We start from the raw sequence: 15,418 nt of genomic DNA, 5'->3' as shown, positions 1-15,418 counted from the left end.
GAGAAGTATATGATTAATATGTAGTACTTTAACCCAAAGTGGGGTCATCCACTGCCCTTGAGCAATTTGCCAATTAAGTCTTAAGAGAACCTGTACAATCTCTCTACTGCAAGACTTTTAATCAGAGATGTGTAATCCTGATCCTGCTTTAATGATGTCACCCTTGATTGATTTGAAACATCTAACTTCTCAATACATCATACATTATATATATTGACAGAAGGCATTTGCAAAAAGAAATTGCGTATTACACAAAAATGCTGAAATTGAGATCATCTTTATTTTGGACTACTGGCAATTAAGGCTTTCAAACTGATTTGACTTTAGTTACCATAGATGAATTAACCTTTAGCCTGTTAATTATATTTCTAAAATGGACAGGTCCATCATTTAATTTTGGACAGTACCATATATTATTCCAAGGGGTGTTTAATGAAAATTTACTGACTGAATTGCGAACAGTACAGACCATGATCAGCCTGCACGAATATGCAGGCTGATCTTGGTCTGCAGTACTCTGCACTGGTCACAAAGGCAGAATCATTTGCCACCAGCATGCTAAAGGTTGATCATTTCTCAGAGGAACAGATCTCACATTCTGAGAATAATCTTAAACTGCAACTATAATTACTTACAGTATTATTAACAGACTGTAGAGTTTTGGTGAGACCATTTATAACTTCTCGGAACTTATATCTTGACACATTGATCAAACATTCCTTGTTTTGTTCAACATTCTGTATTGCTTGGGTTGTGTGCAGGCCTGTTTTTATCGGCAACTGAAACAGAGAAAAATACACAAGCATCACTTGACACCCTACTGAACATACATGTGCCGTGCCATGAGAAAACCAACATAGTGGCTTTGCATCTAGCCTGGCTCCCTGGCTGCATGGTTATCTTTTATATTAATATTGTAAACATTTTATAAGAAACTTTTAAACCTCTAAAATAGCACAGTTTTATCTGATGGCTGAACCATACAGCCTGGTGAAAGTTGGCCAGTGTAACCCTAGATTGCCCCTGTAAATAATTAACTACTGAGAACCCTATCAATTGTAAGGCAATTAACAATCCTATGTAATGACAAGTTCTCCTTACCAATTTGATAGGGGTCATTTGAGAAAACATCAGATGTTGATATTTTCTAGTTCATTCAACAGTTTACTAGTTAATGTAAAAGTGAAATATTGTATGTGGATAATCATTTGAAAGTAACATAAACTCAGGATCTTTTTTAGCTCACCTGTCACAAAGTGACAAGGTGAGCTTTTGTGATCGCGCAGTGTCCGTCGTCCGTCCGTCCGTCCGTCCGTCCGTAAACTTTTTGCTTGTGACCACTCTAGAGGTCACATTTTTCATGGGATCTTTATGAAAGTTGGTCAGAATGTTCATCTTGATGATATCTAGGTCAAGTTCGAAACTGGGTCACGTGCGGTCAAAAACTAGGTCAGTAGGTCTAAAAATAGAAAAACCTTGTGACCACTCTAGAAGTCACATTTTTCATGTGATCTTCATGAAAGTTGGTCAGAATGTTCATCTTGATGATATCTAGGTCAAGTTCGAAAGTGGGTCACGTGCAGCCAAAAACTAGGTCAGTAGGTCTAAAAATAGAAAAACCTTGTGACCACTCTAGCGGTCACATTTTTCATGGGATCTTCATGAAAGTTGGTCAGAATGTTCAACTTGATGATATCTAGGTCAAGTTCGAAACTGGGTCACGTGCAGCCAAAAACTAGGTCAGTAGGTCTAAAAATAGAAAAACCTTGTGACCACTCTAGAGGTCACATTTTTCATGGGATCTTCATGAAAGTTGGTCAGAATGTTCATCTTGATGATATCTAGGTCAAGTTCGAAACTGGGTCACGTGCCTTCAAAAACTAGGTCAGTAGGTCTAAAAATAGAAAAACCTTGTGACCACTCTAGAGGTCACATTTTTCATGGGATCTTCATGAAAGTTGGTCAGAATGTTCATCTTGATGATATCTAGGTCAAGTTCGAAACTGGGTCACATGGAGTCAAAAACTAGGTCAGTAGGTCTAAAAATAGAAAAACCTTGTGACCACTCTAGAGGTCACATTTTTCATGGGATCTTTATGAAAGTTGGTGAGAATGTTCATCTTGATGATATCTAGGTCAAATTTGAAACTGGGTCACGTGCCTTCAAAAACTAGGTCAGTAGGTCTAAAAATAGAAAAACCTTGTGACCACTCTAGAGGTCACATTTTTCATGGGATCTTCATGAAAGTTGGTCAGAATGTTCATCTTGATGATATCTAGGTCAAGTTCGAAACTGGGTCACGTGCGGTCAAAAACTAGGTCAGTAGGTCTAAAAATAGAAAAACCTTGTGACCACTCCAGAGGTCACATTTTTCATGGGATCTTCATGAAAGTTGGTCAGAATGTTCATCTTGATGATATCTAGGTCAAGTTCGAAACTGGGTCACGTGCGGTCAAAAACTAGGTCAGTAGGTCTAAAAATAGAAAAACCTTGTGACCACTCTAGAGGTCACATTTTTCATGGGATCTTCATGAAAGTTGGTCAGAATGTTCATCTTGATGATATCTAGGTCAAGTTCGAAACTGGGTTACATGCGGTCAAAAACTAGGTCAGTAGGTCTAAAAATAGAAAAACCTTGTGACCACTCTAGAGGTCACATTTTTCATGGGATCTTAATGCAAGTTGGTCAGAATGTTCATCTTGATGATATCTAGGTCAAGTTCGAAACTTGGTCACGTGCCTTCAAAAACTAGGTCAGTAGGTCTAAAAATAGAAAAACCTTGTGTCCACTCTAGAGGTCACATTTTTCATGGGATCTTCATGAAAGTTGGTCAGAATGTTCATCTTGATGATATCTAGGTCAAGTTCGAAATTGGGTCACGTGCGGTCAAAAACTAGGTCAGTAGGTCTAAAAATAGAAAAACCTTGTGACCACTCTAGAGGTCACATTTTTCATGGGATCTTTATGAAAGTTGGTCAGAATGTTCATCTTGATGATATCTAGGTCAAGTTCGAAACTGGGTCACGTGCCTTCAAAAACTAGGTCAGTAGGTCTAAAAATAGAAAAACCTTGTGACCACTCTAGAGGTCACATTTTTCATGGGATCTTCATGAAAGTTGGTCAAAAACGATGTCATACTCAAAACTGGGTCATGTGGGAAGAGGTGAGCGATTCAGGACCATCATGGTCCTCTTGTTTATAAATTTTTAGGTTTTATTAAATATTAATTATGGAAACTCCAACTACAGAAACTGTTTACTGTTATGGTAAAATTAACCCTTACATCAAAAAAGTTCAAATGTATTTTATGTGGAGAAATGAAAGAAAACAGAAAAAGACAGCACTTGTGTTTTATGGTCAAGAAAAACAGACTTGTACTGGTACATAACTGAGCAACTTTTGGGTACAGTGCAACCTCTGTAGAGCAACACCCTTTGGGAGATAAAAATATTGACTGTTATGTAGAGGTTGTGGTTTAGAAGAGGTAAATTTGATGGTATATTTCAGCTTAGGGAAATTTTGATGATGTTTTTATAGAGAGGCTTGTGCTTAAGAGAGGGCTACTCTGGAGAGGTTGTACTGTATTAATATTGTTTCACTGGAGAAAAGTTTGTATTTTAGATGATTTTTTTTTTTGTTATTAAACAAAGAAAAAATGATAATGAAGGGTGCTGGTGATGTTAAAAGTACTTAGGGCCCTGAGTTCTTTTTTGGTCGTCAGTGAGATGTCTTTAGCTACGGCCAGTTCTTGATGACACCAAGTCAGTAGATTATTTGCAATTTTATTTCCAATGACATCATGACAGATGCTGAACATCATAGTTTAAAGTTCTAAAGTTAATGAAATTTTACCCAAAATTTTAAACCAGAGATGAACTGTGTGTATTATAAAGCGTTTAAATTATAAATTATTGTTATTCATATTTTTTGGTCTATGTGTTTTGGAGTGTTATTCTTAACAAGAGCAGTCCGTAAGACAGCCAAGGAATATTACCCTATCTTAAAATATCTGTAAAGTTTCAATCCAGTATCTGCATTCGTTTTTGGAGATGGAAACTTGGATGCAAAATTTACTTTAACCAGGATTAGTCTAAAAGGGGGCACAATTTGGACAATGCATGTCAGAGCTATGGGACGTCACTTAAGGTACAATAGGTGACTCAACAATAATGGTTCATTGTGTGCTGTCATAATAAAAAAATGCAAATGCAATTGGGGCAATTTCTAAAGTTAAGCTTTTGCCACTGCCAGTTGGTCAACAGAATAAAACATAATTTCTTTTTAAGTATACTTTAACAACATGCTCTTGGTTTGGTCTTGTTTGTTCATATTTTAAAACTTTTAAATATAGCTTCATCCATTAAGTGAAGTTGAAAATGATTTAATTCACAAATCCTCTGATAAATATGTAAAAGTACATTCCTGTTGTCTGATAAGCCAATACATACTGATGGCAGGCCATAAATCGGTAAATTATCTGCGGTTCATTAAATGATGAAACCCTTAGGTAACAGGTCACAGTAATAGCAGCAGATTGTCACTAAAAGAAATTAATGGGAATTTGTCTCACAAATTTGTGAGACACTGGTAGCCAACTTTCAGCAGTCCCTATGTTCGGAGCCAGGGGCAATAAAAAAAGTCAATGTAGAAACAACCTTCTGGAGTTACTTCCCTCTTAATGAAGAAAACTGATATACGTAAATAAGAACAAACATAGGGACGGGAGCCAGTCTACTTTGCATCCAGCATGGATCCAGACCAGCCTGCGCTTCCACGCAGTCTGGTCAGGATCCATGCTGTTCACTAACAGTTTCTCTAATTCCAATAGGCTTTGAAAGCTAACAGCATGGATCCTGACCAGACTGCGTGGATACGCAGGCTGGTTTGGATCCATGCTGGTCGCAAAGCCATTATGTTGGTTTTCTCACGGCGTGGCCCACATGTACCTTCATTCGTAAAAATCAAGATTAATCTCTACCACAAATGTTACTGTATAATTCATGAATACAGCAATTAAGAGCTGCCATTTGGATCAATCGAATACTGACTGAAACTATATAATTATGTATCTATCAAATTTATATTACACATCACTACTTATATTTTGGCCTGCTATTAATATCTCTGGAGATTTGTAGCAATCTATGTGACAGCCCTGATAAAATATCTCTATTCATTAAAATCCTTTTCAGTCCAGTTTCACTCAATCAAATCAAATTTTGGAAGAAAATTGTTAAAAGCCAACATTTTTCAATTACTTCTACATGTTTTAACCATCAGATATAACTTCAAATACATTCAACAACTTCTCTTACTCAACACTTTGTATTATTTTATTGCTAACTCTATAAAGTATTGACATATTTCAATGTAAATTGGACACACCACTCGATCATCGATGATCAGATAAGTTAAATAAGATAAAGACAACAGATGGGCATAAATTGATGGGTGACGTGACAATTGTAATAAGGTAACCCAAAAATAAAAAGACACAAACAGAGTGCAATTTGGTGCTGGTCGCAATGCAACATGTAACTGTGCATTTGTGGGATTAAAAACATTTTTGGCCAACTCTCTAAAGGATGAAATATGCTCTCATCCTGACATCAAAACCATTCTGCAAGTGTAAGTAGATTGTCATATCTGTATCGAGAAATATGCACAAGTTCTGCAGTGGAAACTGTGCATGACATAAGCAGCTTGAAAACTACTGTATGTTTCTTGACACAAAGTTAATCGTTTTTGTTGCATATTCATTTTTACTTATTAAATGATGTGTACGCCCTTTTTTGTTTGGTTGAGTAAATTTGAAAACTATCAACATCAAGATACTTTTCAATACCACGGTATATTACCACCTTACCCTTTAATGTGGTTCTCATGCCTGATATGATATTTATATATTGATTATGTATATTGAAAATCTTGACAGATGTTGCATTTCAACCTGCTGATTTCAACAGAACAGAGTTGAAAATAAGTATATAATGTGAATTTTATCAATTTGACACAATTTCAAAGTGTACTGTTGTCATTTTGGGATTGACTAATTATGTGATTTTTGATTTAAGGGTTACCTCTGTTGTCACACAGTTCATAAACTTTCCACTGCAAGTAGAGTGAGGCTATTACCAGATCACTGTTCAAAGGTAGTGAACATAGTTTATACAGAGAATTTACCCAGAAATTAAGAGTAAATTACTGATTAGTGATTCTTTAAAGTTCCAATGACATTTTTTTCTGCAAAAACATGGGTGTCTTTTTTAGAACATTACTTTCTTTGAAATGAGTGGTCCTGATTTTTACAAATAACCCTAACTGGAGAAATGCCAGTTAAGTTTCTTTGCCCCAAAAAACATGGGATTGTCAAGTTATAAACTATCTGGTGGAGTGCTTATAATCAACATATATTAGCCTACATACTGTAAACATCTGTATAGATTTTATGAATGAAATATAGGTAACAATGACAGCTGGCAGTTACCCAAATTGTGTGTGAACTGAGGTGTGACAAAGGTCATTCATTGATCAACAGGTGCCCGTCCGCTTTTGACATATTTCCGTGTACCCGACCACAAAACACAGCTGATACGCTCACCCACGCATGGTCATTAAATATGCACAAATATGATAATAAATAAACACCGACTGTCAGCGAAGATTTACACAAATTACCAACGACGTTTCCATCCGTGAAACTGATAAAGACATTCAGTAAACAAGTTAACAAAAGCCATACCTGGTGCGTCTAATTATAACTATTCCCACGGTAAGTGGTGATCCAATATTTTCATTCATAAATTTGCGGCCAATCCCTGTTAAAATTCGAGGTCAACATGTTCGACAATTACATTGATACAAGCTCAAATACAAATAAAATGTTTACCTGTGCATCAAATCTGTTTATCAGAGACTGAACCCACTCCCCGGGCTTCTGTGTGGCCATCATAGAGGTAAAAGTTTTCTCTCTAGTTCAATCTTCCTCTCCATCAGCCGCCATTTTGCTTATTTTGATAATTTGCACGCATGCGCAGCAGCGTTTAAATTACCATTCCTTCCATAAATGGAAACTTTATTTTTTTAAAGAAAAATGTGAAACGGACCAGTATTTTAAAGTTTCAACATATATTCAACAAATATTTGAAAATAAATAGCAAAACAAAGCACGAAGATTTGATTAATTAATTTATTTTGAATATTAATCGCGCTTTTTATAGCGCTGATATCATACTTGAAAAAGCTTAAGATTCGCAGACGTTAACTATGAACAGTTATATCATTTCACTCAATTTACAACCTTCTATCCACTCCTCAAAAAGTCATAAAAACACAATTTCACAAAGGTTTTTTTTTTTAATTCGAAGATGAAGCGTATAGATTCACCAGCAGGTCAAATAAGCTACGATATCAATTTGTAGGGCAGGCCTAAATGTTACCTTACAACGAAATTCGCTGGACATTTAGGCTATACATATTTGTGCATGGCTATTTAAAATTGAGCAACAACGCTCGATTTGTTGAAAATGTTATTAAAACATATTTTTCTATAGTTTTGAGAAAATGCGTTGGCCTTTAGTGTACTTCAAGTGCTATCAAGTGCAATTTCGGTTGTGAAACTATAAGCGCACAACATATTTTTGGACAAAACTGTGAATATATTTGGCTGAAGCTTCTAGTTAAATAAGAACTCATTGTTCTTCAGTTAAAATAAACTTCTTACGTCGAAACTTTGAATATATGTTCACCGTCACGGTAAGGCATGTCCAGTATAACACCGAAGTAATGTACATTCTTCTTACAGGTTGTTACTAACAGCGAGGGATGATCTAAAATTACTGAGACTTATATTATAATCCGAAAACAATAAAAGATTAATAAAACATTCCATGTACAGCCCACCAATGTCTAAAATCTCGAGTATGTAACTATTAGCAGTTTTATTAAACGTAAATGGAACAATCAAATATATAATTATAGTGAACAAATACAAATTTTATTTAAAGTCGGTGATACAATTAATGATTTTGTTTAGTTAAGTTTTTAGGAAACATATTTTATTTCAGAAATTCATGAAACATTTACAAAATATAAGTTAAGGAATTGGACAGAAAGTTATAACAGTCTCCTTAAAATTTGCAATTTTGTTTAGCAAAAAGTTACATAAATTTGAAAAATAAATCGTAAGCCCGTAGCACGTATACATGTCGTAGGTGGCATTGCACAATCCCCGCACGGGCATGGTTAGGAGGCCGCGCGCTGATCGTGCAGCCAACGCATGGTGCCCAAAAGGAATCGTACGGAGATGTAGACTGGTGGGACCTTCGTACGGCCCTCGCATAGCTGCCGCAAGGTTGTCGCTCGCTGTCCGTGCATTACCCGTGAAACCGCACGGATATTGAGCAACCCTACAGCAGCCGCACCACTGCCGTGCGGCGGCCTTAATATGGACAAAACACCGTATCTTCCTCGCGCAGCCACTGCACGGATGCCGTACGAGCGTCGTACGATTTCCGTGGGAAGCTTGCGGAGACTGCACGGCAGCTGCACTGAAATTGCACGATTTCCGTATAATCTCCGCGCAGCGTCCGTACGGATTTCTCCCGACCTTCCCCAAAAAACCGCAATGAAATTCGTAGACTAATTTATCGCACGGGCCAAATGTGAATTAGGCATTTAATAGTTAACCTTATTGCATGCTCATAATTTCCTGATTACTTGCATTCATTTTTACAATGTAGAAAGCGTCGAAGACAGGAATGCTTTCCTCGACACAAAATGTCTGCCAGACATTCTCAATACCTTTCTCAAACACTTCGCCCCATATGTGTAGGTAGCGTGTATGGACAATGTGTTCGAAGAAAGTACTGAGTATATGTGACAGACGCTTTGTGCCGAGGACAGCACTTCATTTATGTTCTTCGAACAGCACTTTTTATCTTATTATAATCCGTCAATTAATAAAAGTAAATAGGCAAAAATGTTACCTGAATAGAGCTATTTTTCGCGTGCGCACGATTCCCAAATGTCATGTGAGTTGGTCAACCTAATTATAGTTTCATTTAAAAGCAAACAAGTGACATTGATAATATTTCTGAAAATTTCTTACGTCTATTTGGGTGTATCGCCTAGCTTTGATTAAACAATCAAACTTGTATGGGTTTCATGAACATTTACAAGCACAACAATGCCATAATCGTATATACATATTCGCAGTTTTTCAGTCACTTCGTGCGAGTACCTACCGACAAGAGTTCATACGCGGTACAAAGTCCAATATTTTCCTCTGAAAAAAGAGGGACATAATAATATTATATAGAATTTGAATAGATTCAGGAGTTATCTCCTTTGAGCGCTCTAAGTGACAATAATTTCTACCGTATAAAACTTGAAAGCTGTCAGCATTGAAGATGTGTTGTGCATGCATAAAGAAAGTGACTGGAATTGAAAGTTAGCTCCAGAAATCATGTATATTAAAGTACAGGGCCAGCAGGATAATTAAGAAAATTGTTTAATATTAATAAATAATTACTTGGCAGTTAATAAATTTCGGTTGTTCCATTCATATATGTGACCGTGATGTAGATATAACGAAGCAGGAGATTTACTGATTTTATAGTTTGAATTGATCGCCAAATAAAAATAAAATGTACTACTTAACACTAGTCAATTAGAAAAAGGCGTTTTCACACAAGTTGAGAAAAGCACATGTATAGCTTATAAGCCTCAAACTGATCAAATGAGTTAACCCATCGGTTTTGACCTGTTGTGCTATAAGTACACACATTAATTTTCAAGTTTTGTAACAACTCATCAAGTATTTCATTCCAAACTGATATAGGACAAATATATGTTTTCCATTTCAGCCCGACATCAGTTTTGCAAAGTTGACTTTGTAACGAAATATTTATCAACAAATATCAGCATGCCAATACTTTCGATATACCAAATGCTTCCCTAGAAGTATTTTGTCGGTGTTATCGTAAATTTTTGTTCTCCTTACAGTCTTATTTTCACGGAGAAGGATCCGTTAGTTTTTGTAGAGTCACACAAAATAGTGTCTTATTTCTGGCGAATTTTGCGCAAATATTAGAACAGCGGCTCAGTTCCTTGAAATGCATATAAGCGAAGTAAAAAAGATATGTAGAACTAACTCAGAATACTCCATTTGAAACAGTCTTTATTAATGCGCTGGGTTATTTTCAATTTCCAATTTCAAGAAAACAATTTGAAAGGTTGTAATTTTTACCGAGTCGTAAATTGTGAACCACATGTATAATAAACATTCTTTTTTTGGTCGCGGTGTAAACTTTTCCTAGTCATGCAAACGCTCATTTATTTGTTATTGGTAAAGCGTCTGCATCGATATTGATCGTCTGCAGAAACGAGGCTAAATCCACTTCCGGGTTAAAAAAAACTTGTGATTTTGACAAATTTTGTAATTAGGACAAGATAACAATGTAATCTTAAGTCTAATTAAGTTCTCGTTAGAGACCATTTTCACACGCTGAGTCGTTAGACAATGTCAACATACGACTCTAACTTATCACCACCCTTTGACGACTCTGTTCAATTGTCCGATATGCAAGTTGATGTTTCCGATGATCTTCCTATTGTAGCCAATGGCGAAAGAAATGTGCCCACTGCGACAGATGTGCCTGAAGTGACAATGATCTCGAATGCTGAAGGTCAGATATCCAAGAAGCGTGGATATGCTATTGTGGCCATTTTGTTCTTCATAAATCTTCTGAACTACATGGACAGATTTACCATAGCAGGTAACCAGGAAGGTCTAATATGAGGAGTAGAAACTCCGTATAAATCAATACATTTATCTGTATTATGCTGTCGTCCATACCTGTAAATATTGACCAGTCGTTAGTGATCGATATTTTGTTTTCGCCACTATCGTTTAGCGTGTAAATAGCATATTACCTCATGTTAATCATGGAGCTATAACACTTATTGTTCAAAGGGTTTACCAGTCACATGTTAAATGGCGATAATTAGATGATCAGAGATTGATCTAAAGGGATTCTGAAGCAAAAACAGCATGCAACTGCATGTGGTGATATGCTTAATTATTACGAATTAACTCGAGCTCACTTCCCTGAAGAAATATTTTACCACGTAACTTCAAATCTTTACCAAAGGGCCGAATTTTGTTGAATTTGAATAAAAAAAATTGGAAAATAACAGAAAACTGACACTTTTCTTAATCTTGTAGAGCCATAATTATAATTATTGTTTATAATGTCAGATTTCTACATACAGAAACAAACATTCTTCTTGAACGTAGGGAATGTTTCAAATGAAATTGTTGTTTAAACTCCAAAATTTAGTTTAATAAATTTAATCTTAAAACTGATGTGTGGAAAATACAATGTGTTTACATCTACATCTACATCTACATGATACTTCCAACAATCATTAACGATTATGACTGGAAGGCGCTTGTCTGGGCAGTGTTAAAAATGAGAAAACTCATTAGGTGCAAAGAATAAAAATTACTACAGGTGCTAAGTTAAAAAACATAGTGAAGGAAGTTACTGCAGATGTACAGTGGCCAGCCGCTCAGCAAATATGTTGAGGCTGGGGCTGGACTGTACATATTGGGGAAGGCCATTCCATAGTCTGATTGTACGGGGGAAGAAGGAATTCATGTGGTATTGAGTACGGGACTGTGGAATTAGGTAGTTCAGGTTTCTGGTCGGAGTTAGATGGTTATGGTCGACGCATACATGATTTGTTCGGATTTTGTAAAAATAGATGAGAGAAGATTGTATGCGCCGTTGTTCTAAAGTTTGCCAGTTTAGGGTGTTAATCATCTGGGTTAAAATTAAAATAACAATTTTTTTTTTTTAAAAAAGGCCGACAACGAAGTTACATTTAGTATTCCGAACTTTTAGATAAAACTGCAGAAAATCATCTAGGTTTAACACGCATTTGAATGGTCAAGAACAGAGCAATATCATAAACAAATATTTTCAGGCAACAGTTTACAGTTTTGACTTGCTATTTTCATTAAAATATGTCCTAATTTTTTTGTTCTAAATACTCTGAATCAACAAGGCAGATATCATGTAAAAAACGACATCTTTCTCTCTGGGTAAGACAAGTCTAGATTTAGCCATTTTCACAGGGCGAAAAGTAACATTAATGTAGATATTTTCCATTTAAAAACAGATGCAGGCAATAATTTCATGGCAGAACTTTTGTTTTCAACCAAAAAATCAACAAATGCTTTCCCAGATTTTCACTGAAAGGACGAGTTAAACTGTAAGGCGTAAGTGTTTGAGTAATAGCAGAATAACCTACGGCATACGCTTCGATTGGACGACAGCATAAGATAAGATAAATGCCGGTTTCCAGTCCCCGTATCAGTTGTTCCAGCAGGTAACATATCGTCATTATCCAGGATATATGATTTACATTTAAATTTTGCATCTGGATGAATGAAATCTCTTTGAAAAATAAACTGTGAAAGATATTTACTCCTACTTCTGAGGTTTAAACTGTTTACATTCTTACTGGAGAAGCTAGCATTCTAAAATACTTAAATAGTGTTAATTCCGAGTCATCTCATAGGAGAGATCGTGTTTGTATACAAATCCAGGGTTTTTTCTAGCTAATTTAGGAACATAGCCTATACCCCCAGAATAGGGAATTTTGATGCGTAAATGTTCCAAATTGGGAAATATTTAGTCCCATAGGATATAGGAGAGATCGTGTTTGTATACAAATCTCTTGTATTTTCTATTTTTAGAACTGATAAGACAAAGATCGGGTGGGCAGACGCCGAGCGTCCGTGTTTTTTGTAAACAGTCATGTTTTTCTAACGGCTTAAACTTTCTTAAAACACAAATGATATCAATAATTTTTTGATCAATGGAAAGAATATAAAACAAGCAATTTGTTGATTACTTTTAATTATCATTTGGAAATAAAATGGCTTTATTATGAATGCTTAACTTACAGTGTGTTTTTCTAAAAGTTTGGAGCATCGCTACGCCGCTATTAAAATCATATGTCATTGAAAATGGTCATTCATTTTAAAAAGATATTTAAATGAGAAAATATGAAAATCGTAAGCATTTCAAAACTTTTTGAATTTTTAAAATCCATAAATGAGCGAAAAAGTTATTAAAAATTAAAAATTCCGATCCTATACACAAACGGTGTAAAAACATTTGTTTTGCCAACCACCAGATAAACAGGTGTTAATGCGTGACGTCACGGTGATCTCTCCTATAGTAAGGATGTGTGTAAGCACTTTCTCATACACTTGTTTCACATTGTAGAACATCTTTAACATACTTCCATTACGAAATTGTCCATAACTTGGTCAATTTTTGTGCAATTTTGATGAAATTTTTTTCAGAATGTAGATTGGGAATTTTTGCATTAATTTTGGGAAAAATACATACTTTTTGGCATTGGGAATATAGCCAAATATGGCTATAAAAACGGCCAAAAAAAACCCTGAAATCTGTAGCATTTTCTATTTTTAGAACTGATAAGACATTGATAGGGTGGGCAGAAGCCAAACGTCCATGTTTTTTTGTAAACAGAGATGTTTTTCTAATGGCCTAAACATTCTTAAAACACAAATTATATCTAATTTTTTTATCAATGGAAAGGTTATAAAACAAGCAATTTATTAGTTACTTTTAATTGTTATTTCGAAATAAAATGGATTAATTATGAACGCTTCACTTACAGTGTTTTCTAAAAGTTTTGAACCTCACTATGCCGCTATTAAAATATATATCATTTAAAACAGTTATACATTTATAAAAAATATTTGAATACGAAAATATGAAAATTGTAAGTAGTTCAAAACTTTTTGAATTTTGAAAATCAATAAATGAGCGAAAAAGTTATTAAAGATAAAAAATTCTGATCCCATACACAAACAATGTAAAAACATTTTGTTTTGCCCACCACCAGATAAACAGCACCTGGTATTAATGCGTGATGTCACAGCGATCTTTCCTTTTGATCTGAGCCTTTGGAACATTTGCACTTGCAGCTAATTTCTGTGGTCAAAATTCATGCAGATGGTGGTTAACCATAAAGCAATTGAAAGGAGTAAAAAAAGATTTAAAAAGAAATAAGTACAAATGAAAATCGTGGCACTTTATTTGTTTATAAATACAAACTTAATAAATGGAAAGAAAATGTTGTTCTCACATTAATTCTGTTTGTTAGGATTTCTTGGTTCATTCAAAGAAGTGAAAGAATTTTCTGAAATGGCTTATAAATGAAAAAGTTCTGAACATTTGAATATTTGATCAAAATTGCAGCCATTTTAAGAAATATATTAGAACTCAGTAAAATAATTTCTCTACCTTTTTCAACTATAGGAGAGATCGCCATAATGTCACGCATTAACATCTGTTTATCTGGTGATGGGCAAAAACAATGTTTTTCCACTGTTTGTTTATGGGATCGGATATTTTTTATCTTAATAACTTTTTCGCTCATTTATGGATTTTCAAAATTGAAAAAGTTTTGAAATACTTACAATTTTCATATTTTCGTATTCAAATATCTTTTTTAAATGAATAGCCGTTTTAGATGACATTTAATTTTAATAGCGGCGTAGTGATGTTCAAAACTTTTAGAAAAACACTGTAAGTGAAGCGTTCATAATTACTCCATTTTATTTTGAAATAATAATTAAAATTAATTAATAAATTGCTTGTTGTATAAGCTTTCCATTGATTAAAAAATTATTTATATAATTTGTGTTTTAAGAAAGTTTAGGTCGATATAAAACATCACTTTTTACAAAAAACATGGACGTTCGGCATCTGCCCACCCGATCAATTTCTTATCAGTTCTAAAAATAGAAAATGCTATGGATTTGTAAACAAACACGATCTCTCCTATAATGAAAGAAGTTACCATGTTTCTCATCTTGCACTAAAAAAAAACAATGGAAATTAGTCTACTTGAAAGGTTATATGCTAAACAAAGAATCCGGCAGCATGTAAATGAAATTATAAACACACTAAAATGGCTGCCTCCATGATCATCCATTTTTAGCTCATCTGATTTTTTGAAAAAAAATGATGAGTTATTGTCATCACTTGAGCGGTTGTCGGCGTCGGCGTCTGCGTCGGCGTTGCCTGGTTAAGTTTTATGTTTAGGTCAGCTTTTCTCCTAAACTATCAAAGCTATTGCTTTGAAACTTGGAAGACTTGTTCACCATCATAAGCTGACCCTGTATAGCAAGAAACATAACTCTATCTTGCTTTTTGCAAGATTTATGGCCCCTTTTGTACTTAGAAAATATCAGATTTCTTGGTTAAGTTTTATGTTTAGGTCAACTTTTCTCCTAAACTATCAAAGCTATTGCTTTGAAACTTGGAATACTTGTTCACCATCATAAGCAGACCCTGTACATCAAG

At 35.0% G+C, this 15,418-nt stretch overlaps 2 protein-coding genes across 3 annotated transcripts in view; one reads left to right on the top strand and one right to left on the bottom strand.

Moving 5' to 3' along the window:
* LOC123533079 (neurofibromin-like) overlaps nt 1-7,010 on the bottom strand; it is a 111,929-nt gene extending 104,919 nt beyond the window's left edge. Inside the window, exons 1-2 of the mRNA XM_053520449.1 lie at nt 6,892-7,010; nt 636-779 (exon numbers count right to left, since the gene is read on the bottom strand). Coding sequence (XP_053376424.1) covers nt 636-779; nt 6,892-6,954 — 207 coding nt within the window. The 5' untranslated portion in view covers nt 6,955-7,010. The remainder of the gene's footprint in view (nt 1-635; nt 780-6,891) is intronic.
* A 3,357-nt stretch (nt 7,011-10,367) lies between these two features.
* LOC123533080 (protein spinster homolog 1-like) overlaps nt 10,368-15,418 on the top strand; it is a 36,769-nt gene continuing 31,718 nt past the window's right edge. The window contains exon 1 of one of the 2 annotated variants that reach the window (XM_045314704.2): nt 10,368-10,780. In XM_045314704.2, the coding sequence (XP_045170639.2) occupies nt 10,525-10,780 (256 nt within the window). In that variant the 5' untranslated portion in view covers nt 10,368-10,524. The remainder of the gene's footprint in view (nt 10,781-15,418) is intronic. The other variant, XM_045314705.2, reaches the window with a different exon arrangement.

Source organism: Mercenaria mercenaria, chromosome 12 (assembly GCF_021730395.1).
Source record: "Mercenaria mercenaria strain notata chromosome 12, MADL_Memer_1, whole genome shotgun sequence".
NCBI classification, from domain to species: domain Eukaryota; kingdom Metazoa; phylum Mollusca; class Bivalvia; order Venerida; family Veneridae; genus Mercenaria; species Mercenaria mercenaria.
This window is presented reverse-complemented; position numbering and strand designations above follow the sequence as displayed.